Source organism: Leucopleurus acutus (assembly GCF_964270905.1).
Source record: "Leucopleurus acutus genome assembly, chromosome: 6".
Classification (NCBI taxonomy): Eukaryota; Metazoa; Chordata; class Mammalia; order Artiodactyla; family Delphinidae; genus Leucopleurus; species Leucopleurus acutus.
The window spans coordinates 29,793,396-29,818,345 of record NC_139149.1 but is presented as its reverse complement, the minus strand read 5'-3'; the positions used below and the strand labels follow the sequence as shown (position 1 = coordinate 29,818,345).

The 24,950-nt window shown below is 32.4% G+C and overlaps 1 protein-coding gene across 1 annotated transcript in view; it reads left to right on the top strand.

Annotated features, from left to right (window-relative positions):
* Nucleotides 1–24,950, top strand: part of LRP1B (LDL receptor related protein 1B) — a gene marked incomplete at its 3' end in the record, with an annotated part of 1,833,965 nt that overhangs the window by 1,592,046 nt on the left and 216,969 nt on the right. Inside the window, exons 59-61 of the mRNA XM_082841888.1 lie at nt 929–1,110; nt 9,053–9,252; nt 24,627–24,815. Of these exons, the coding sequence (XP_082698014.1) occupies nt 929–1,110; nt 9,053–9,252; nt 24,627–24,815 (571 nt within the window). The remainder of the gene's footprint in view (nt 1–928; nt 1,111–9,052; nt 9,253–24,626; nt 24,816–24,950) is intronic.

Here is a 24,950-nt window from a genome sequence, read left to right as displayed (position 1 = left end):
AATTAAACACGTGTCACCTTATAGATATGAACTACTTGGCACCATTTCTATGCTAACTTGAGTTTTAAAATAAAATTATTTGCACTGTATATATGTAGTAAAATGTATTATAAAGAAGTTCAAATTCAAGTAGATAGAACTCAATTACTTTAACTTTTTTTGTAGCCATCTATAATATTGTATAGAAAGCTTTGGTGGAAGCAATCAGTTTTGAAAACATTAATGAAACCTTGTAATGTATATATATATAAAATGCCAAAACAATCAGTAGGTTGGGTACAGGGAGTTCAGAATAACTGCTATTGGTTATTTTATATGCAGTATATTTGTGCATACAAAGCCTATATCCTTATTATATTTGATATTGACATAGGTTACAATTGAGCACAGCAGTTGAATGAGTATATTTTTACTTCCCTTTGGTTGGGTGAAATACTTAATGTATGTTCTTGCTTGTATTTTTTCCTCTCTTTGTAGTAGATAATTTAAATAGGGCAAGAACAGTTGGGGGAGTGGTGAATGCTATTGGTATCTCCCCAAGAACCTGTTATTAATAAATAACATCAATAAATTTTTGTGCTTGTGTGTCTCTGCCTGTGATAGAATTTTTGCCCAAAATTTTGAGAGGAGAAGGAAACTCTAATGAAAATGTGATAAACAACTGTGTAACCATCCAAGAGCCTTTTATTTTGGTGTTTCTTTCTTAAACCTTTATGGAATTTCTAGGGGTCTGATTACATATTGGGTAATTCCTCATAAACAAGTAAGTAATTTTATTAGGTAAATTGTTCTATGTTTTGTGCTTATCTAAATCCCATTTCAAATGTTTAAATACAATTCTGTATCTCTGAAAAAAATCAAGAAGCAATTGCTTAGTTCTTATTATAGGCATTTACACTGTTAACTTTTTAAATTCTTATTTTGTTAGGTAGTGCATAACACAGCTGTCCCCAGTGCACTTGCTGTCGATTGGATTGGAAAAAACCTCTATTGGTCTGACACAGAAAAAAGGATCATTGAAGTATCCAAACTCAATGGCTTATACCCTACTATACTGGTTAGCAAAAGACTGAAGTTTCCCAGGGACCTGTCTTTAGATCCTCGTGCTGGGTTTGTAACAAACATTGAAAATCTTAAATTAAAGATTAAGACTGTGGATTATGTCCAATATGGTAAATCCTTGTCTATAGATTTTAACGTGGGAACCCATGAAAAGTGTAAATGTGTAGAAAGTTTTATTGAGAAATCAAAAAGAGAAATGTGACTATAACAGGGATTTCCCTAGTGGTCCAGTGGTTAAGACTTCACCTTCCAATGCAGGGGGTGCAGGTTTGATCCCTGGTTGGGGAGCTGAGATCCCACATGCCTCGTGACCAAAAAACCAAAATATGAAACAGAAGCAGTATTGTAACAAATTCAATAAATACTTTAAAAATTGTCCACATCAAAAAAACTTAAAAAAAAAAAAGAAATGTGACTATCACAAATTTTTTTAAGAAAAAAATTAAAGTGATGGGATTTTAGAGCAAGTATTTTTTTAAGTTTTTAAACATAACTCTTTTTATAACTAATCAATAAATGTATTGTTGAAATGAATAAAACATACAGATTTATCCAAATTCTAATGTGTTTAAATCTTGGAGGAAAGACAGGCAAAGCATAAACTCTTGGATCCTGTTTTGTAGTATTTGTAGTAGTCATGAATAGAGATGATGTAATTCCTGAACCACTTTAGAGCAGGAGACTTAAATAGCATCCATGAATAATAAATAACAGGGTGCATTATCTATGCATTCAGAGGGAAAAGCATAGGGGGAATATCAGGAAAGATTCATATTAGAGTTGGGTTTCATTTGCATTTCTCTGTGAGAAAGAAGAACAAGTCATCATAAGGATCAAGGGCATCTGGCTGGATATCTCAGATGAGGGATGAACACACATTTAGGTGTCAAAACCTGTTTGCTAAAGTTCTATATTATGACCATTATCATTCACTTTCAATTACGTTGTTTTGGTAGGTAGAGAAGGCATGTCTTTCTTTTTTTTTTTTACACTACAATTTGAGTGATTATGTACTCCAAAGTGATCTCTGTAGAAGTTCAACCTATTGAACATGTTTGTTAAATTTGCTTTTTAAAAATAGGAAACATTTACAGTAACAAGTATTATGCTAACTCTAGTGCTCTAAATTTTCTGCTGTCTAAATTAATTTCCTATAAAGTGTTTTACCAGATCAGTTTTATCATGCCATATGCAATAATTAGATTTTGCTTCTTGTTAATATATTGTATCTCTGATTTTTGGTCTCATGTTTATAATTGGCAAAGTGATCATATCATAGTATGCATGGAGCTTGATTTTAAATATTAATTTGGGTAAAAGCAGTACCTAATAGTAGAAGACTTGTACTGTAAATACTACTCTGTTTCCAAGGTAATGGTGCAAGTTTTAAATTTTTGCAATATAATTATGTAACTATTTTGTTACCTTTTAAAATATTTTCTTTACCATAGTAACAGAAGAGTGTCAATTCTATTTTAACTGAAACAGAGTTACAAGAGCGTCTGTTTCTATAGATGTTTCAAGAAATAATGGCCAGATATACTAAATTTGGCTATCGTCATTATTCATTCATAAGAATATGAATGTTTGAGTCCTTTGGTATTTTATCAGAAGATATTTATTTTAGTGTGTCCATTGTCCTTTTCTTCAAAATCAGTATGGCTATCTTAGCTTCTCATCCAATAATTTTCAAGATGCTTCATTTTCCAAATGAGAGAAACATTATCTGTTAATAATAACAGTATTATGGAATTTCCTAGTTATAAAACAAAAACTGTATGCTAGCATAGTGAACACAGCTGGATCTAGCTTTAAGTTTTATTTCTCCCAGGTTATGGTTATTATCCCATAAACTGACAGCAGTCTTAAGTTATCATCAACATAAACCCATCCACCAAAAGTGTCAACTTAAACAATGAAGTACTAAATTATTGTAGATATTATGGAAGACTCCTTTGATTTCGTTTTTAAATATTATTTTGTTATGATATGGAATGGCAGATTATAACCCAAGAAACATAAAAATTAGATCTTTTTATGAAACAATTAAAGCCACATAGCAGATAAACAGATTCCAACAGAAAAAATTTAATGACACCTTTTTTGTTCATACTGTTTTCCTAGTTCCCCAGAGTGAGACAATAGGGCGACTTGGATTTTAGCTTTTATGAGATGAGCTTAAGGGTGAAAATGCCATAGCTGTCTGAAATATTGTACAATCTTGCTTCAAAAATAGCAGCTCAAATTGTAAGATTAATAAAAATGCAATTGAACCTTTCTATGTCAGATTGCCTTTGTGATTTGCATATGTTTTGAATATGCCAATACTACTGACCCCTCTTTCCTTGAGAAGGTGATTTCTGTCGCGATGTTTAGTGAGGAATAGGGTAAGGATTATTTAAGGGAAGATAAAGATCATTGGAGTATCTAATGCAGTAAAGCGAGTAAACATTTAGAAGGTAGCTTGGGGGTCCTTTCTTATAATGGTAGTATGCCAGTTGTCACAGTACCAATTTAGATATGCTGGATAGTAAGAATGGTAAAGAAGATACAAGTGGACAGATCATTTTCCTGGCTATTACATTTAAGTTCAGCTGAAATCCAATGATCCCAATCATTCTGTTATTGATTGGGAATCAATGTACTAAATCAATGTAAATAAATTAAAATTTATTTAATCATAAGTTTTAGGTCATTAATATAATTTACATTTAAGGTTTATAAAAATGTTACATTTAATTACTGCTTGTGCCTTAATTACTGCTTGTGCCTAAATGTTACATTTAAGGTTTATAAAAGTTATACAGAAGAGACATAGATATAGATGCATTTTAAAGTAGAATAGAAAATATAATGTTAAAACTGTGCTGAGCATATGATAGACATTAAAGTAAATGTATGATATGACTGTTTAACAGAAAATAAATTCATCTGCTCATTCATTTATTCAACTCATATTTCTCTAGCATCTAGTGTATATCTGGCACTGTTCTAGGTATAATATAAAAATAAAAGTCACAACCCTTGTCTCCAAGTATTTCACAGTCCAGTGAGTAGGTAGATAAGCAAAAATTATCATATAATACAATAACTCATGAAGTGGAGAAAACAGAAAATGTTTCTATCTCAAATGGGGTCAGTGAAATCTTCCAGGACAAGACTGGTGAAGTAAGAATTAGCCAGCCGGGTTATGTGGTACATTTCAGAGCAGAAGTCATTTCAGGCAAAAAGAAGAAGCTTTATGGGAAAGCAAAGACACATAGGAAAGCAAGGCATATCCAAGGAACTGAAAATAAGTCATACGAAGGGAGTAAATTAAGTATATAAAATTGCAGAACTTTGATACCAGTTCACTTTATAGAGTAAAAAAGAGCTAGGGATAAATCAGAATGTAATACAACACAACAACAACAAAACAAACCTTATGAGGCTTATGGCTTTGGCAAACAGGTAAATAGAAAAATGATTTCCTCAGAATATGAGGAACAGAGGAAAAGGGGCAGATATAAGAAAGGGGAAGGACCCACTGGGATTGGGGGTCCCATATAATAATAATAATGAAAATGATGATCAATATCACTTCTATAGCATTTTATGAATTAGAAAACTATCTCTGTGCTTTATCACTTTAGATGCTTGTACTGTTTACTCAGAGTCTCTAAAAAAGATATGAGTATTTTTATTATTATACTTTTAGTACAAGTATGAACATTCAGCCTCAAAGTGGCTAAGTGACTTTCTCAGGATCATTTAGGTACCGTAATACAATATTAAACTGGGGATTTAATCCAGTTTCCAAATTTTGGTCAGCTCTTTTCCCTATTACATGTATCACATTAGAGTTTCCAGTAACAAAGTTATCTTGGGTTGTGAGCAGGTTTTCCAAGAGCCATCCAAACAGGGCATAAGAAAAAAAATACTTTTTTTTCCATTTTAACAATTTGCCTTTTTATAAAATTTTAAGTTACTACAGATAATATGAGTTTTTTTGGAAATAAAACTGCCTAATCATTATAAGCATGCATTTTTTTTCAACATCTTTATTGGAGTATAATTGCTTTACAGTGTTGTGTTAGTTTCTGCTGTATAACAAAGTGAATCAGCTATATGCATGCCTTATTTTTAAAACATATTTTTATTTATTTTCCTTTTCTAATACTCTATTAGCAATATCACAAGAAAATAATACTGGGTTCTATTTTGACTTTGAAATACGTTTAATGAGAGTATGTCGAAGGACACTTTATATACTCAGAATCTCTATCCACTATTGTTAATATGGATATTGGAAGTGCAAATACATTTGGAAAAGACACATTTTGTGCTTCTATATCTTGGCTGATGCTATTCTTACTTTCTACAATGCCCCTGTGCTTTTCCTCCAGTTAGAATAACTTCTTATTTTTTCAACAACAGCAAAAAAAATCACTTCCTCTGTGAAAGTTCCCCAATTGCATCTCAGTAGCCACCACATATTGAACATGTAACATTACATGACTATTATTGGTGTACATGTTTCTCTCTCCATCTAGAAAGCGAATTCCTTTAACAGAAAAGCCATGGCTTAATTACTGCTTGTGCCTAACATAGAAACTGTTAAATTTACTGTTGAAGGTAATAATAAATAGGCTACTGGATATACACAAACCATAGGATTGTAGTTTGCAGGGGCATTGCACCTGCATCTATGCAGAAACCAACTTATTGGTATGTAAACAACCTGCATGTTTCAAAGAGAAGAGTCATAACAAAGGGAACCTTTGTTGTATGGGAATGAAAATCGTATAAGGAAAGAAAACTCCGTTTTTTATTGCTGTGGGGAAAAACAGAAATATTTCATTAAGCTAACCAGTCACATTAAAAATCCTCACCTTTTTCCTACCAATTTTTAAGCCTATAATCCCATATTTAAGCAAAAACACACAGGGAATGAACATTAAAAATTAATTTTATAGTTCAAAATCAGAAATAATTCCAACTGGAAGAAATTTCTCTAAATATGCTCCCTGAATTCAGGGGAAAAAAAAGTGAAAACTGATAGCAGACTTCTATTTTAATTTGTTTTAAAGAAATAAAGTGTATCAGATTCAACTATAAAAGACATCCTCAGGAATCACAAAAGCCTGTTGTTATGGTTACAAGAAGACATTCTTTTATATGTTTACTCTTGGTTATAACTTACAGAATAGCTATTATTTGGAGCTGAGATTTTTCGTATGTGATCTTAGGTAAATATTACATATTATATGGGTGAAATTTAAGACTCTCCTTTTGACATTTTCACTGAACTTTTCATTTTTCAGCTTTAATTATTTACAACAAATTTTTTACTTGGATAACATTTGGCAGGTTGCATTTTAGATGTTAAAATGACCAGAATGTCTAGTATGGGCTTTTTGAGAAACTTAAATGTATAGTAATGAGGCTTAATTATGGAAAAGGAAATGAAATTTAGTCATCACAAGTTAGCTACCCATAAGGAGAGATGCACAGTAATTTCTGTGCTTATGAAGGCTCATTTATACTGAGTACAGTTAAACTATGCTTTCCTTCAATACAGTAAAACATTTTTATAATATTCTTCTAATTGATGGGTACTTAAATAGGCAAATCAGGTAATAACATGCATACAATCCAGATGCAGTAATTTATTAGACAGTTATCACTAAACCAATATGAATGCATATATTGTGTAGCTAGTGCAAGTAAAATAATAATAGTTAATATTTGCTGAATACTTAACTACATGTTCATAAATGTTCCAAGTTTGTTCCCTGTGTTCTCTCTTTTAATCCTTACAGGACTCTGTGAGTAGAAACTATTATTATCACTTTTGAACATATGAGTAAATCCAGGCTCAGGGAAGGCTAACTAAAGTGCCAAGTTCACATGCGTGGACCTGGAATATGAACCCAAGTAACCTGTTTTTAGGCCTTTTTTGCTTTTAAGACTCCGCATAGTGTTGCTTAGAAAAAAAAAAAAAAAGCTAGACAACATTATTAATGGAATATGAGTTTTATCGTAAATATAAAAAAATACATTTAAAAAAAGCTAGTCTATAAATCTAGAGACCTGAGCCCTTGTTCCAGCTTCATCACTATCATAACAGACTAGGACAAAGCTCATAATATTTTATGGTCTCAGTTTGTCAGTGAAATGAAGGCCTGAAACTACATGATCTTCAAGACCTGTTGCAGCATTAAAATCTTTAAGTTATACTTTATTCTAAATTCTGAAAGAGATAAAAGATCATTGTTATCAAGAAATTTATAAGGTAGTTAATGAAGATAAGATTTTTCATGCTTTTTTCCATCTGGGTAAAATTGTCATTCCTTCTTTTGTGCCTCCATGGTAAAGTAGTTTTATCATAACATGCTTTAATTTTTTCATTTGTTTTACATTCACCTCTACTGTATTCACTGAGAGATCTTTGATGGCAAAAATCGTATCTGTTTACCTCTGTGTTCCCAGTACTAAGCAATGTCTGACACATATTATATAGCCTCAGTGAATCATTGTTTCAAGATATGTTTCTCAATCCACTTAAGCACGGCTTTGGGGTTTATCAGAGATGTTTCACCAACTGATTTATTGAGTTAGGTTCTCTGAATCTGAAGCCTGAGAACCTACATCATTACTGCTTTGTGGGTTCCTATGTGCATGATATATGTGTTGTTCAGTTATACATGTGATAAAGAAATTCTGTAGACCGGAAGGTGCTAAAGCACAGTTTCCTAAAGTGTGTTTCCTATGAACTGCTCTAGGAAAATAAATGTAGTTACCCAAAACTATGTGATAAAAAAAGGATATTTTAGCTCCCTCTTAGAGAGTCATTATATCATATAGCATATTAAAAGCTCTGAAGAATCCTATAATTAACAAGATGATGCTTACTTTGCTTAACAAACCATTTCTCAAATATATACAATCTTGTAACCTACCTTGAAAAACATGAACTGACACAAATCAGAGAAGAATTCGTGGAGAACAGAGGGGACACTGAATAACGTCTGAATCATAATATCTGTATTGAAGAGGCAGGAGCAAGGCAAATGATATGATAAAAGCAAAAAAGTGAAAATGTAGGACTATAAATACTCCAACTAGACCTCAGTTCATACATTTCAATAGTGGGAAGTAAATTGGAAAAGTCTGTTTCTAATAATGAAGAATTTGAGTGTCAGGGTGAGGATTTCAGACCTCAAACTCTCAGTGAACTTATTGGGAGTGATGTAACAGATGTTGGACTCCATGAAATATGCTCTTCCTCTTTTTTGTGGTATCTTGGTTCAAGATGATGATAAGATTAGCCAAATAAAATGTTCAGAATACAAACAAAAGATATTTGCTATTACATGGAGCTCAGACCATTTGAAATTCATAATTTACTTAATGACCTCAAAAACATTACTATTGACCTCTAAGAATCTGCAGTACTTTGTTAATAGTACTGCAGATTTAATGGAGGAAATTATTTTTCACTTTTGGAATTTACTTAATTTTATATGATTTTAATTAACTTAAATTTAAAGAGTCACAATTGGCTAGTGGCTACCACACTGAACAATGAACATTCAAGAAAATATAATGTACTTCTCCGTAATTCATTTTTAATTTTTCATAGGTAAAACACAAAAGCAAAAAAATATTTAGATAGTTTTATTCCTCTAACATTATAGATGCATTTTGAAGGTTTACCTCTTTAGTTTTGGGCATCTATTATTTGTTAACACTTGCAGAAATGTTATATACATATGAGTTGTATACTAAAGGAAACATACGTTTAAAATTATATGGATATTTCAAAGTGTACTACATGTTTTAAAAAAAAGCATAAGAAAAGTTTGCATTGAAGTATGCTTCTTACAAGCTGCAATTAGAGAGATACAAGAATTAATTTGGGAATAGCTAAGCAAATAAGAGAAATACTGTAAGATGTTTTACTCCCTGAGTGTCTGTAAACAACGTGGCTATTGATTTTCTTTTCTAGGTATTTATATTGGATTGACTGCTGTGAGTATCCTCACATTGGACGTGTTGGAATGGATGGAACCAATCAGAGTGTTGTCATAGAAACCAAGATTTCTAGACCTATGGCACTAACAATAGATTATGTCAACCATAGACTCTACTGGGCTGATGAAAATCATATTGAATTTAGCAACATGGATGGATCTCACAGACACAAAGGTTGGTCCCATAACACAAATGATTCAGTATTTCACCAGTGCATAAAATACTCATTTAGAAAAAAAAAAAAAAAAATATATATATATATATAATATATTTATTTATTTTATATACTTTCATCAAATACATTTCTTAATTTAAGATTACATTATTATATTCCTTTGTGACAATATTGGTAAATAAGAATTAGATATATTTATTCAGACCTTCTATAGTCATACATAAAATCACTTTGACATTGTCAATGTTTTCTCTAATTGTACTTTTCTAAATAGTTTTTATAGTAAATGAATGATATTTTTATAAGTTAATATATACATATATCCTAATTGAACTGAAACAGAATACTTGCTTATAAAGATAAGGTTATTATTGCAATCTGATAGGTTTCTTTTTTTAAATACTAAGTAAAAGTATAATTCTTTAAAGACAGTGAAGTAATATTTAAAAGTTATCAGTTAGACTACATACATGATGTTATGTAATCAACAGCATCAACAAAAAGTAACATGAAAAACAGCTTTCAAATTAGAGTAACGTTTAGGAAATTATTTGAATATAAATTCTATAGGTACTTTATTTTTCTATTTTTTATAACTCTAAGTAGATTATAAGACTCTAAATATAAAACAAATGAAGGAAGCAATTTGATATGGGGGAGGTAATGCTAGAATTAGGGATGGGCAAAAAGTCTTAGAGGAAAAAATAGCTGAGGATGAGGGAATTAACAAGAGCAAAGGAGAAGGACATAATAAAAAAGAATGGGATCCAGGTGAAGATGACATGAATATAACAGAAACCACAAACAATTCATGAACACTCAAAATATTTTAGATGCAGGTAGCTTTTTAAAGATTAGGTTTTTCCCAGAATGAAGAAGAGGAACAAATTTTTATTAATCTGTAGTGACTTAATGTCACCTTTGTTATTAGGTGTTTTCATCTTCAAATATCTTGTAAAGTACTGAGAGACTGTAAAGTTTCACTGAGAGATCCCAAATAAAGTACAGGTTTCACTGAGAGATCCCAAGTAAAGCCATACATTTGTATGGCTTAGCTTAAGAGATTGCTTTCTTCTCTGGCAGTAAGCTTAGATCAAAACCCCTGGAAAAAGGAAAGAGGTGAAATGACAAGGAAGAGAGAATTATTGATAATTTAATCCTGTCAGGTGAAGCCCTTTAAATGTATGCCAGTGTAGAGAAGAATGAAGCCACTGAATTTTAAAAAATTAAAAACTAACAGTGGGAAGGGGCAAGTGGAATTAGGGGATTAAGAGTTACAAACTCCTGTGTATAAAATAAAACAGCTACAAGGATATATTTTTACAGCACAGGGAATATAGTCAAAATTTTATAACAATTTTAAATGGAGTATAATCTATTAAACTATTGAATCACTGTATTGTACACCTGAAACTAACATAATATTGTAAATCAAGTATACCTTAATAAAAATAAATTTAAAAAATAAATAATAAAGGAGGTATACATCACTGAAGTCACATCACTCCTTAACTCTGCCCAAGTTTCTCTCAGTTGTTGTTTAAATCAATTTGTCTAACTAAAACTGCCAACAGAAAGCTTTTAGAGGTGCTTTTTTAAGGGTGGGAACATTGAAGTATGACAAGTGTCGGATGAGTCGCTTATTTAGGTGTTGGCATTCCAATTATAAAGAAACTCATCAGGATGCAATTGGAATGAAGAGTTATTTAAAGATCACTTTAGGGTTTTAATTACAGCAAAAGCAATGTTGTCAAATCAAAATTACACTTAGCATTCAGCAGTTATATCTCCTTTGAAGAATCAATAATAAAATGTTCTGCAACTTTTGTAGATGATATAATTGAGTTTTATTGTAGCAATCAGTATTTTCCCCACATAACCATTTTGAGCATGTATTTTTAGCGTGCTAAGTTGTTGTGAATGTATTACTTTGTGCTAAAATTTCACTGTACAATAAAATTTAAACAATTTTTGGTTAGATAGGTAAATATTTAAAATATATTCTAGTATCAAATATTTGCCTATTTTTGTTTGAGCCTTTTGTTTGAATAACAAAAACTAGTTAAAAATGTCTATTAGAAACTATTGATTCCATCCCCTCCCCATTATTTTAAAATTATGTCAGATATGTGGATGACTAATACTTTGAAAACTTAATACAAAATTGAATGCATGTAAATTAAGTGTCTTTCAATCACAGTACTGGTGATGACTTTGGGTAGATGGACATAGATAGCAAGGAGAAGTGAAACTAAATTTACTGAAGAGTAAAATATTTGGCTGAAAGATATTCAGGTATGATGTTATTAACATTTAAAAATCTGATTTTTGAAAATACTTTGAGGCTCAAGGGGGGAGAAAAGGAAAGTAAAAGAGTTCCTGCCTTCAGAAATATTTTCTCCTGAAGGCTTTTTCAGAAAGACTAATGAAAAATTCACTAAGTGTCTTATTAGGCATCTGTCAATATCTGAATGCAAGCCAGTAATTACCTGGTAGTTACTAATGAGCTACTAACTGTACACAGCCTGACTTACGCCAATTTCACAACCAATGAAAAAAGAGTCATTCATTTGCAATGTCTGTAAAGAGGAATAGGATTTTTTTACTCCTTGCATTGTCCCCATAAAGACATAAAAAAAGCTGTGGTTTTCTAGTTGCATATTTGGAGGTGGAAAATGAGACTATTATAACATTAGTAACTTTTGTATTAGTTTGGCCACTGACCTCTCTTCTCTCTTAACCAGACTAGTATTATTGTTCTCATTTATTCTTTTTATTAAAACTAGAGCCAGAGCTCATCAAAAGAATGGGATATGCCAGTCATGACAAAGTAATCTGAGAGTATAAAGAGTGTATGAAAATTTCAGAATTACGTTTTTCTTTTAATAAGTCAAAGTTTAATAATGGAGAAAAAACTAAACCATGAGTATCACTTTACAGTTTAGAAGGTTTTATCCCCAAACATGTTGTGGTTTAAACCATACAGCATTTCCATAAATGAAGCATTATTTTATTACTTGCCCAGCCTAAGAATTTCTAAAAGATCTGAGTTCTGTGCCTAAGCGATAGATCAGATTACCTCTGAGGACCATGTAACTGGAAAATTGCTTGAGAATTTACATCCGTCTTTCTCTGCTACCTCTTCTACCCCAACCCACCTTCTTAACAAGTCCAAGCACTACATCGTAAAATTTTAAAAAAAGAGAATTAGTCAGTTTGCTATCTTGGGAACATTTAGGTGCAATCTTAGTTACATGAATCTTTCCCTAATGCCTGTGTATATTATTCTACTGGTTTTTACTCCAATAATTATATAATAATATGATATAATAATACTGTAGAATAGTATGCATACTACTGGATAACTGAGAGAGACAGTTAAATCACAGTTTCATTGTTCATTTTTTAAATTTCTCTGATTTCTTTTTTTTTAGATCTTCCCATTCATTCCTTCATTCATTCAACAAACATTTACTGTTGTCTCTTTCTGTGCCATGCATTATGTGAGGCCCTGGAGTTACAAAGCTGAATAAGTCCCTGCCTTCAAAGCACCTATAGTTTAGTGGGGGGAAGAGACTGATATGAAGGTAAAAACATAAATTAGATTGGTGTTAGCAGTATATGTACAGTATTGCCAAAATGCAGGTTGGATTAGGGAAGTGTTTGGTGAAGTGATGGGATCTTTGAAAAATCTGAAAGATGTAGGACAAGCTCTCCATATGGGGAAATGAAGGAAGGATTCATCACACAGAGGGAACAGCATGTGCAAAAATGTAATAGAGTCTTGAAACAGTATGGGGTTTACACAATTTGTAAACTGGAAGTTGTGTAAGAGGAAGATAGTGACACTAGATGAACAAGGGCAAATTGGGGCCAGATTGTGACAGGCCTTGTATGTTAAGTAATTTGGAATTTATCATATAGGTCATAGGGAGACATTGATGGCATTTAGTTGATAGAGTGCTGTTATTAGATTTGACAACAGCATGGAAAATGAAAGACCCTGGAAGGGCAACCAATTTAGAGGCTGTTAAAATATTTTAGGAGAAAACACTTGAAGTGATTATAGCTGTGGGAATGGGGATAAAATGTTACATTCAATAGTTATTTAGCAGAATAAAGAGGAAAGATCTGTAAACTTAAAACAGCAGAAATATTGGTGGTTGAGCTGCAAATATTAAGTGAATGATTTATATTATTATCTACTTAGCCAGGGGGAAATAACTCACAGTTTGGATAACTTATGAATTTCAAATATATTTGTACACTTTTTAAAGAAATAAAAAGTACTAGACTAAGCATAACTTAGAGATTCTTCTTGAAAAGCTCTGTCTTGATGAGAGGTACATTTATTTAACAAAAGGGTCAACATCAAAGAAATTCTAAGGATATGGTTAAACATTCTTTATCATATATTTACCTAAAAAGCCTTTCTGAATACCTGATAATTTACCTAGAAGAAAGATTGCAAATGAGTGAATCTCTCTCCTCCTACTATTCCTTGAGATATAAAATAGGTCCAGTGAGAAACTTGGCATTTCAAAATGTTCTCCAGATTGAAATGCTCAGTTTTTAAGTTTAAATCTGTCTTTATACAGAAACAGAATGATTCTAAATATATTCTAAACACAATGATTCTAAATAATAATATTCTTCTTGTAGGCCTATATTTTTGGGACTGATTTCTTACCACCCCCAAACCACAGTCCTCCTCAGAGAATTTTAGGCTTTGATGTTGGATAAGAAGTTCTAAAACTTTGTTGGAGCACAAATCTTTGAGTAAAAGGATCCTCTCAGACTGGAGAAAGAAAACCCTTAGCATCTTAAAAGAAGCTTGGGGAACCTAAGGATGAGGGTGGGTTGGGGTGGGATCCACTGTTAGAAAGCTTTTTCACCCTGAAATGTATGTGTAGCTTCACTGGGTCTCAGTTGCCTCATCCATAGAAATAAGGGTATTGGAAAAAATGGCATCAAAGGGGAATTCCAGAACTAAAATTCTAAGTCTCCCAGTTAGGTGGATCACTTTAGAATTTTTGCCAAATCCCAAAGTTTTAATTTCAGGTTAGTCTCCAATTTATTTACAAATAAATCTGTAATAACCAGATTTATTTCCTTAGTTAAAATCTCAAATCACCTATCCAGTCCTCAGTTCTCCCTGATTATTACTGCAAAAGTTATTAATATCTTTTAAAGTTGAGTACTTGTGAACTCACCAAATCAATAAGAGAGAAGAAAACATATGTTCTTGAACATGATGTTGTATTAGATGTTTTGCATGTATGATTTATTATTATTATTGGCTTTCAGTGGAAATTTTCTTAGCTTAATACTGTGGTTCCAAGAACTGGAACCATCCCCTTATAAACTCATACTTTTATTAGAAGCCTACTGTGTTCAAGAAACTGCTTGATGCAATACATGCTTTTTTAGCCATTCCATCAGTGAACACTATGAGATGTGTCATTAAAGCCATTTTGCAACAAGGAAATAAGTTTAAAGAGATTAAATAATTTGTCCAAAGTCAAATAGCTCATAGTTAGAATTTGAACCCAGATCTAACTGGTTCCAAAGCCTGTTCCATTCTCCACAAGGCCCCCTTGTTTTTGAAAAGATGACTAACTGAAGATTTTTCTGTCTGCTTGTTATAGTTTCTAATAGCAACAGTTATAGCATAAACACACACCTATATATATAAAGGTATATCCATACTTGAACTTTTTCAGATTAATGTAAATAGTAGACATAGATAAATTGCAAAATATATGAGAAATAAACAAAAACTTAAGCCATTAGAACATAATTACTGTAACTAAAAGAGTATAGCTCATTAAATCCAGTTTTTGTGTGTGTTTGTTTATTTGAAGGTGTGAAGAGAACAATCATGTTGCTTAAAAATGTACGCCTTGCTTTAGTGGGACATTTTGATATTTCTGTTTGCTCTTTCCAAACTAACTTTATCTCCTGCCTATGGGAAAACTTCTAATCTTATTTGAAAATTTATGTCACAGAATTCCTGAAATTTGAACATAGCAAAGATCCTTTGTTATTAATTTTATGCATCCTGAAAGTATAGCCTTCTCTAATGAAATGGTTATAAAATAGGTTACATTTTATAGACATTTCTGAGAAAAATTTCAGCCCTAACTCTGCATATCTTGCTTAACTTAGAGATTTTGTTTTCCATTTAATGAAAAGAAAATTAAATACCAGAAAATTATATTTAGATCACAATTTCATTCTGACTGCTTGTATCAAAGCGCATAAATTCAGATTTATTTTTCCTCATTTTTTTGTGAGTTGCCATTGAACTTGAGATAGAGAGGTAGTTTTTTGACAAAAAGACTGAAAATACTGTGTAAACTGTAATAACAAAAGGGTGAGCTAAGAAAAACATTGCTTGACCGTGAGTTTTAAAATTTATTTCTTCTAGTACTTTTTTTTTTCAGAATATTCTTCGAGTCACTGAATGATTTAACCTTGTGTTAAATCAGTCAGCTATGTACATATTTTATCCAGCACACTGGAAAAATATACACTCATAACTGCTAATTTCTCAGAAAAGTAATCATTGGGTATGATTCTAAACTATAGCTTATCACTGAACTTTTATTTTGTGGAAAAATTCTTTAAAGTTTCATGCTTTTATGTTGACTATGACTCTTCATTTGTTTCTATACTCCTAGACCTGAAGATACTCATATTGAAGTGTCAGTATTGTATTGACAGTCCAACACTTTAGTTTGTTTATTGCTCTGGGAATCTAGTTTGTGTTGTGAGGAGGCAGTTCTGTGCTTGGATTTAAAATCCAAATCATAACCCATGCAGTGATCATCTAATCAATGTTGGGAAAAGAATCCAGATCTCAGTGTGCTACTGGTGAAATAGCAAAGATATATTTAGCGGGTTTTGTTCTAAGGGGGAAAAACACACTGAAAAAGACAAAGGGAGTACTTTGTGCTCCTGTATCCTGAAAGTCAGTAGCTGTTGCATTTAGGTCTTTAGAAAATGTAAATATCCACCAAAGCCCACTGAAAAAAGAGAGAGAATCTAATAAACACCACCATCCAATTTTACAATATTCTATAGTGTTTCTTTCTTGGTAAGATATTGCATTTTAGTACTTTTGAAAAAAAATTTCCTATCATTCACAGTCCGTTACAAACAGTTGACTTCACAGGCTATTTTATGCCAATGGTGTTGATGTGCTGCTGTTTACAATACAATAAAAATTAATGGAAGGGAGCAAAATAAAATTCAGTTACTATAGAAATGTTCCTGAACCAGTCAAATAAATTGAAATTAACTGCCATTTCTGAAAAGTTTTAGAATTTCAGTGTCAATCATATCTTTTATTTTTGTCCCTTGAATAGAACATGTTACGTTAAATTGTGTATATGTCTAAACAGGTTATTATTTTGCAAATGTCACATGCGTTCCATATACTTTTTAAAATACAAATTTAAAGAATTACCCTATATGAGTTTTCAGCCACTTTCAACAGTGTTATCCGTCCCAAATATGACATGGTGCAGCATTGGGAATTAGTAGCTTTAGTTTTTGCTTAGGTTACTCTCTAATTTAGGCAAGTTGCTTTGCCACACTATAGTTCAAAGTTCTTACCCACAAAATAGGACTTCTAATCAATCAGTGATTTTTTAACATTTCTTAAAGGAATTGACTGAGGTTGGAACTGGGGGAGAGGAGGACTGTTCATTCAATTCACTCACTTATCCCTAGTTATTCCTAGGACTACTAGAACACGTTTGAAAATGCTTGTAATATGTTACACTCTTTTCTGTTTTTATTCTAGAAGCATATTTATAATTATAGGAATGTGGGACAACCAGTTACTAAATTCATGTAAATGGCTCTACTTGATATCTGTTCCAAAGGCAAAGGGCTTTTCAAAGTCTTCAGCTTTCATTAGGACGCTCTAACAAACACATTCCTAATGGATATGTATGTAGAATGTCATAACTTATATTTAGTACTGATGGTCAGCTCTGAAAGTACATTTCCAAGTATCTATGAAGGTTTGTATCACCAGTAGAAAAGTCCAGAGAGTTTCAAAGCAACTGGAATATATCTTTACCAAGTGCATGAAACAGTGTTGTTTTGTTTACTTCAGAGATTGAAGAGCAGTGTCATCATCAAGAGACGATATTTATAGGCACAGTTTAGTTTTCAAAGTAAATGAACTATAATTTACATTGTAAACTTATAAATACTGCTATTCATTAGCAGAAATAATCTTTTTAGATATTAAATATGAAAGTGGCCATATATGACTTTATATTATGAATAATTTAAAGATATGTGAGGGAAGGGAAGGGATTAAATTATATGAAGTTGAATATTCCTAATCTATGTAGAGAGTGTGTATGATTTGAGGTGACAAGGTAGACAAAAAAAGGCAAGGAATACCAGAAAAGGGTAGGCAAAGGATGCCTTCTGTCTTTTAATAATGGCTTTAATTTAAAGAAGAGCTCTAAATAATTTCTATATTTTGCCATCATACATTACATTTATTTCAAAAAGTTTCACATTTAAGTGTCCCAGTGTAAACTACTGCATTAAGGAAGGACATGTAACTTTTGTCTGGACATTTGATCAGTGTCGGTATTCCAAAGGCAGCCTCATATAATAGACGCTCAAGTAGCATCAGCTCATATCTGCTATGTACTCTGACATATGCTAAATGGAAGACCTTTATTTTTCCTCCTCTTTAAGGTTTCAGTGATGGATGAACTTTTTGAAAGATCATACTTTTTATTGGAAAAAATAACTTTTGAACATTTTATCATCATGTTTGGTGATATTGACTATTCTTAGTGTTTCTACCATTTGATAATGTTTTTATTGATTTTGAACAATGGATTTTGGATCCATATGCCTGAAATTTTATTTGTAGTACTGTTTCCATTAAGCAGGGTTGTATTAAAGAGTAGGCAGGAAAAAATGTTCATGTAGGCAAATGTTAAATGGAATATTTTGTAGCCTGTTGTAGATGGTTCTGAGGAAATAATTATTTTTAAAAAATCTTCTGCAAACAGTAACACTGAAGGGGATGCCCAATTACGGACAAAGAACAAATGTTCTTGGCACTAAGGTTACATAAAGCATACTCTTTTTGATGGGGCGTTTGTAACTAAAGCTACTGACTCAGCAGTCATTCTCTGGAAATTAGTATACTATGGCCATTTTCCCCTCCACCCACTCTTCTCCATTACTCTCTATAAACTAGAAACCATTATTCACCCACGTACTCACCACTGTCATGAATCTTCCACTTTCTTGACATTGTTAGATCACTTTCTTCCATCATCTAATTTTATCATGTTACACTCCTTTTGTAGCCTTTGATTAATCTCACCTCATTTTTTGAATGCTAATTGTTTTTCTTTGTTTTATATCTTCCTTTTTGGTTTTCATGTTCTACTACTTTAATTCCTGGCTTCTCTACATACCGTATTGTAAATTAGACTTCTAGAAAGATATCAGGGAAAATTGTTAGTGTCAAGGTCTTTCAGAATAGAGGATTAGTGAGGATCCTGATCTTCTCTTCTGAAGACAGAAGTTTCAGTCAGGCTAAATAGTTTGCACAGTACTGCCTAGGGAATGGCTGTCATTGGTGGTTTTTGATCAAGGAAGAGAGATGCGAGATAGAAGAAATATTGGAAATATTTACTGGAGGGAGTTCTAGTTATTCTATCTTTGCCTCTTTGCCATGCTCTGTATGCTAGAAGGCGGCCTTCTGTGGACTGCATCACCCCGGCTCTTTTACCTTCCAGCCTCAGATTGGATTTAAACCATGGGAAGCATTGGCAGGAGATTAGACAATGGAGGAAGCAAGAGGCCAGAATATTTATTTATCCCCTTTCCCTCCATGACCAACTACAGTGGTTTAGCAGTGGCTGAGTTCCTCCACCAGATGTCATCTGCTTTTGGTAGGTGGCTCTTTTTCCTTAGCTACAGCTTTCACCAGCTTCTGGTATCAGATCTAGGAAAGAACTTTATCATCGGTTCCTTAGCCACACCTCTGTAAATAATTAAGAGAAAAATAATAAAACCAGTTGCGTACATAAGACTGACTTCTTTCAATTAAATTCTTTTCCATTATCATTTAAAAACATGTTCTCTGTTTACTACAGGAAGCTTGGCTGTTACAAAAAAAAAGGTTGGAAGAGTTTAAAAGCAATGAGAAAAATTAGACTAACTTTGCAATTTTTCAGGTGTGAGGGAAGGTGAGACTACTTGGGACAATGACACCAAGAATAAGAAAAATGGGAGAGTCTTAAAATGTATTAAAAATCAAAAGATGATAGAATTTAATATTTTATTTGATATGCTTTTTAACTTTAAAGTTTTAGGAGATTGTTTCCAAACTGTCAGCCATAGAGTGAGGGTCAGGTTGACTTTACTGGATCATTCAAGTGTTCCAAACAATACATAAATTCTTTATAACTAAAAGAAAAAAAATCAATATTCAAGTTACTCTTATCTTGATTGCTTAATAAAAATAACTACTGAATTTGGTGGTTGAACTTTGTTCTTCCTTTGAAAATATTTATAATAATTTTTAAATAACAAAATTAAAAATTGTTCCATATAATATTTTAAAATGACATTTACATCCTTGAAGTAAATCTTCAAGAAAAATCAGAAAAAAATATGGCATTAGTAGTAAAATTTCTATTTAAGTACTAACCCACTGGTCAAAGCTGTGTTGAATCTGCCATTATCCCAATGTAATATCTTACCCAAAACACCAACTATAAGATTTTAACTCAACAAGAGATGAGTACTATGTCATTGGTGCATTCTGTTCTTAAGTATTTAAACTAGGTTAGTCCCAAATATACAATTAGATTGGTATTATCCAGGAATATACTTGTTCAGCATGATAAATGATATTCCCAAAAATGAATAATCAAGAGTTTCGTAATAGAGTATCTCTAACTGTGAGGCAACAGTTAAGCTGAAAGCATATTCTGGATTTCCACTTTTTCTATTTATCGTAATTACTGGGAACCTTACCAAGGTAGCAACCTACTTGACTAAAAGAGAAAAACTCCGCAAAGAGTATTTCTTCGATTTATTTTTTGCCAAATATCAGCTCCTTTCTTCTGATACATATAGTCTATGAAATAAAAGTTAGGAGCCTAGTGCTTGAGTGGAGTGCTGGAAACAGTACAATAAATACCGCTGTTGTACAGAATAGAGGCCTAACTACAGAAAGCACCTTTAAAATAGGTTTTAAATATATAATAAGTACCTGTTAAACTGCAGCCCACACAACTGTTCTGTTTTTAGTGTCGTTTTTGTATGTCTGCTGAATACCTGTAAAATGAAAGTTTCCCTACATTTATTTTTTGCATTTTTCTTTCAATCAAACAAAAGCAGTCTTATGTATAACGGGGGGCCATATTATTTTCCTCTTAGAAAAGGATAACCATTATTCTGAGAAAACATTGACTGCTTTTTTCATAAACTCAACCATGTCTTAGTAAGAATTTGTGTTAAATATTTCTCACATATACCATCACATTTCATGTTTATATTTTATATATATTTTGTCTATTTTGTCAGCTCCACTAACTGCCAAATTACATCACAAGATTAATCTTTTTTGTTGCTCTGTAATATATGTATGTATATATAATACATGTATGTATATATTATGCATATATATTGCAGATATGTTACATATGCACACATACCTAATACACGCACACGTGTATATACACACATATAGATGTACATATATACACATATCTGTAAGGTGAAAATAAGTATATAAATAGAGATACAACCAAAAGTAAGCAAGTTTATTTTTCTCATTCTGAATCAGGAACGTTTCCCATACCAAAATATATAATGCTTTGGCTCGGAACATCTCATTTACTCCCAATGTAGGTTGAACTCTTTGTGTTGATGGAAAAACAAACACAGCATCCATTCATTTATACTTATCATTTATCAGTTACCATATAGCAGTTTTTTCACAGAAACTTAAGCAGATAGTCAAATAACTCTCATAAGGAGATTTTAGGTCCTAAAGAGGAAATGAGGCATACTGCCAAGTTATGAGTCAAACCCCAGAAAAGGCAATATGTAAAGATTCTTGTTTGTTTGTTTTGCTCTCTTTCATTTTACTTGATTTTTATTGGCATTGGTCGTGGTGTTAGGGAACACGTCACTATCTCTTAGAGAGTAGCTTGTTGGAGCCACTATAGTGTTACAGATGTATGAGACTAGATTTCTTTTGGTTAACATAGTTGGTGTTTTTACTTCATTTCTTTTCTCTAGAAGGAATACTCTGGTGGTTGTGTTTGATGCTTGCTGTTTGGGAAATAAGTATGTTTACCAAATGAATGGGCTTGGAATAGGCTTGTATAAAGATCCTAGTGTTAGTCCTGTTTTTCTTTGTCAGTATCAAATAAGGAATTGAATCAAACAGATTCAATTCCTGGGAAAATGGACTACTTTTCTTCACTTTAACCTGACTTTTCTACATTCTTTGTACATCCAGCTATGTGCCAAAAATAAGAGTTCATTTTTCTGATCTCTATACACTTATATTGATTACCTGATAACAGAGGGTTTCTGGTGGCCAATCACTACAAACTTAGAGATAGCAAACTTGCCCTGTGCTTAAATTGTCTCATGTCTGAAAATCATATACAGTGTAATTGCATTCAAGTAATTAAATAAAATGATTTTCACATGGAGCTTATGAAATTAGTCCCATTGTTTTATATACTTGTATTAGTTTGCTAAGGCTACCACAAACTTGGAGGATTAAGCAACCGAAATGTATTTTCTTAGTCCTGGAAGCTGGAAGTCCCAGATCAAGATGTTTGCAGGTTTGGTTTCGCCTGAGGCCTCTCCCTTTGGCTTGTAGATAGCTGTCTTCTTGCTGTGCCTTCACCTGGCCATTTCTCTGTATGTGCACACCCCTGGTGTCCCTCTCTTCTTGTAAGAGAAGTTATATTGGATTAAGGTCCCACTCTGAAGACCTTAATTTAATCTTACTTACTTCTTTAAAGGCCCTATCTTTAAATACAGATATATTGGGGTCTAGGGCTTCAACATATGAATTTTGAGGGGACACAATTCAGTCCATAACCATACTTTACCTTACTAGGATGGCTTTCTTAAAGGCTGATAGGTAAAGTGGCAAAGAACTCAGCAGCCAGCAAATCCGATTTAGATTCAAATACCAGCATCTTCATAGTTTTCTCTGTCCTCTCTGGTCAAATTACTTGTTTTCCAAATCTTAGTTTTCTTATCTGAAAGTGAGGTCAACTGTTTCATGATAGAGTTGTTTTGAGTATTAAATTAAATAGGTGTACAAAGTTGATATGTTACTATGGGGTTTCTCAATCTCAGATCTATCGATATGTGGGCCTGATAATTCTTCCTTCTGGGACCAGAATGGCCTCCCTCACCCATTAGGGCCAAGGGCCTACTTTCTGGCACCCATGGGCTGAATAAATGTCAGCTCTAGTTGTTGAATAGTTCAACAGACTGTGCTATTTTTGAGATGCTAATAGGCAAGTTCTTACAATAACTTCACTTTTTGTACAGAAGCTAATTGAATTTCTGGTGGACTGACATTATTTTAAAGTGATGATTAATTTTTGAATCCCTATTTAATGATGTAATTACTTGCTTGACATCTAAGGAAATCTGAGTTGAATGTTTCTGAGACTTTCAATTTTTTCTGAGGATTTTAATTTTGTTTTGAAAAGTTTCAAACATACACACATGTTGAAAGATTGCTGTAATGATCACCTATTACCAAGAGTCACCCAATTGTTAACATTTTGCCACATTTGTTTATCTTTCTGGAATGAATTTATATAGTCAAAGGGGGAGAGTGGGCATAGTTTGCATAAATAACTCAGACATGATTCATTCTGGTAAAATGTCCTACTTTTCATCTTTCTTTATTCAATTCTACTTATCATTGTGGCAATGGGCTCCATGTCTGGAAATTACACGGATAATTCAGTTTGAATATCTGCATCAAAAGTGTGCACATCTGGATTTTTCTTGATTTTTTTATATCCTTCATATGCATAGTATCTCTTCTGAGATGGATTTCTGGCTAGACACTACATTATTTATAGTAGTCAATGGCTTAAAGTGTCACCATTTGAAGGAGTCTTAACTCTTTTATTTCTGTATTTTCTGAGTCATAGTGAATTCTCTGATCACATTTGGCCCATTTGAGTAAAAATAACAAATTGGTAGATTTAAAATTTCTACTTCTAGTTAACAATATAAATTTACCCAGCATCTTAAAAATAAGGCTGTAAACCTCCCTAGAAAAAGTGAATTATATTTTAAATTTTGATAGTTTTTTAGTTACTGCTGAATGAGGAATATGCCAAACATAAATTCTGTCATTATGTTCTAATATATAAAAAAGTACATATTACCTGAATTATAGTACCTTTTCTCATTAACGAACATTTTGCAGAATTTTTAAAAGTAGATCTAAAAATGTATATAGAGAAATATATTGGAATGTTTGTGCAAATTAGGGAATTTCAATTTTCTTTATTTATTGCTTTTTTTAAAAAAAATTGAAGAACCCTCTATCACATTTTAAAATTATTTAACTCCAAACCACCAAATGAATTTATTACATCTTATTTGCCAGAGAGGACCCTGGAATCTCTTGAAAGAAAAATTTACATTTGTGAAGCTCAATCTACTGTTTACATTTAAACCCAGTCCTCTAATGAATGTATAATTATAAAACAATTTTAATCTGCAACAAAGCAGTTTTATAATTGTTAAGTCTGCATGATGCATTGTTATTTGTCACATTTATATATTTCTCCATCCCTATCCCAGCTTATTTTGCAAGCAAAAATACTCATAAGATCTCAGTGACTAAAATGGTTAATAGTAGTCATAGTCACTCTATCTCCAGGTAGATAGACATTTCATCCTGGATATATAATTTAATCCATTTAAAAGTGGGAGAAAGCAGTACAATGACCTGTGGATTTAAGGAGGATATAAGTTAGAAACAACTGATGGAGATATACATATATATATAAGTTTTAAATGTTGGATGTTATTTGTTTATGGTGAAGCAGCCATTACTTGTAAGCAGGATTGAATTCATTTTCTTCCCAGTGATTGAAACAATCTAAATCTGAGCAAAGCAACCTCCTGCGCCAGATCCTGCATTCTCTTAACCGGTAATAAAGAACCTTGCCGGCCTGACAGGTTGTCACAGCAGTTATTCACACGAAGTTCTGTAGCAGTTGTATCTGTCAGCCCATGTAGTATTGAATATTTTAACTGGCAGTCTTCCAAGACTGAACATTAATCTTACCATCTCCTATTACAGTCCCTAATCAAGATATTCCAGGGGTGATTGCACTAACATTGTTTGAAGACTACATCTACTGGACTGATGGGAAAACCAAGTCACTCAGCCGTGTCCATAAAACCTCGGGAGCAGACAGACTCTCACTGATTAACTCATGGCATGCCATCACAGATATCCAGGTGTATCATTCTTATAGACAACCTGATGGTAATTATTCTTTCCATGATTTCCATAAGTGCATCAACATCTTCTAGTAACATTCCATTTTTGTTTCCTTTAAGGTTAAGTGTAAATTTATTTTTGAGAAAGATTACCAGATTTGACTGCTTAGCATAATTGTAT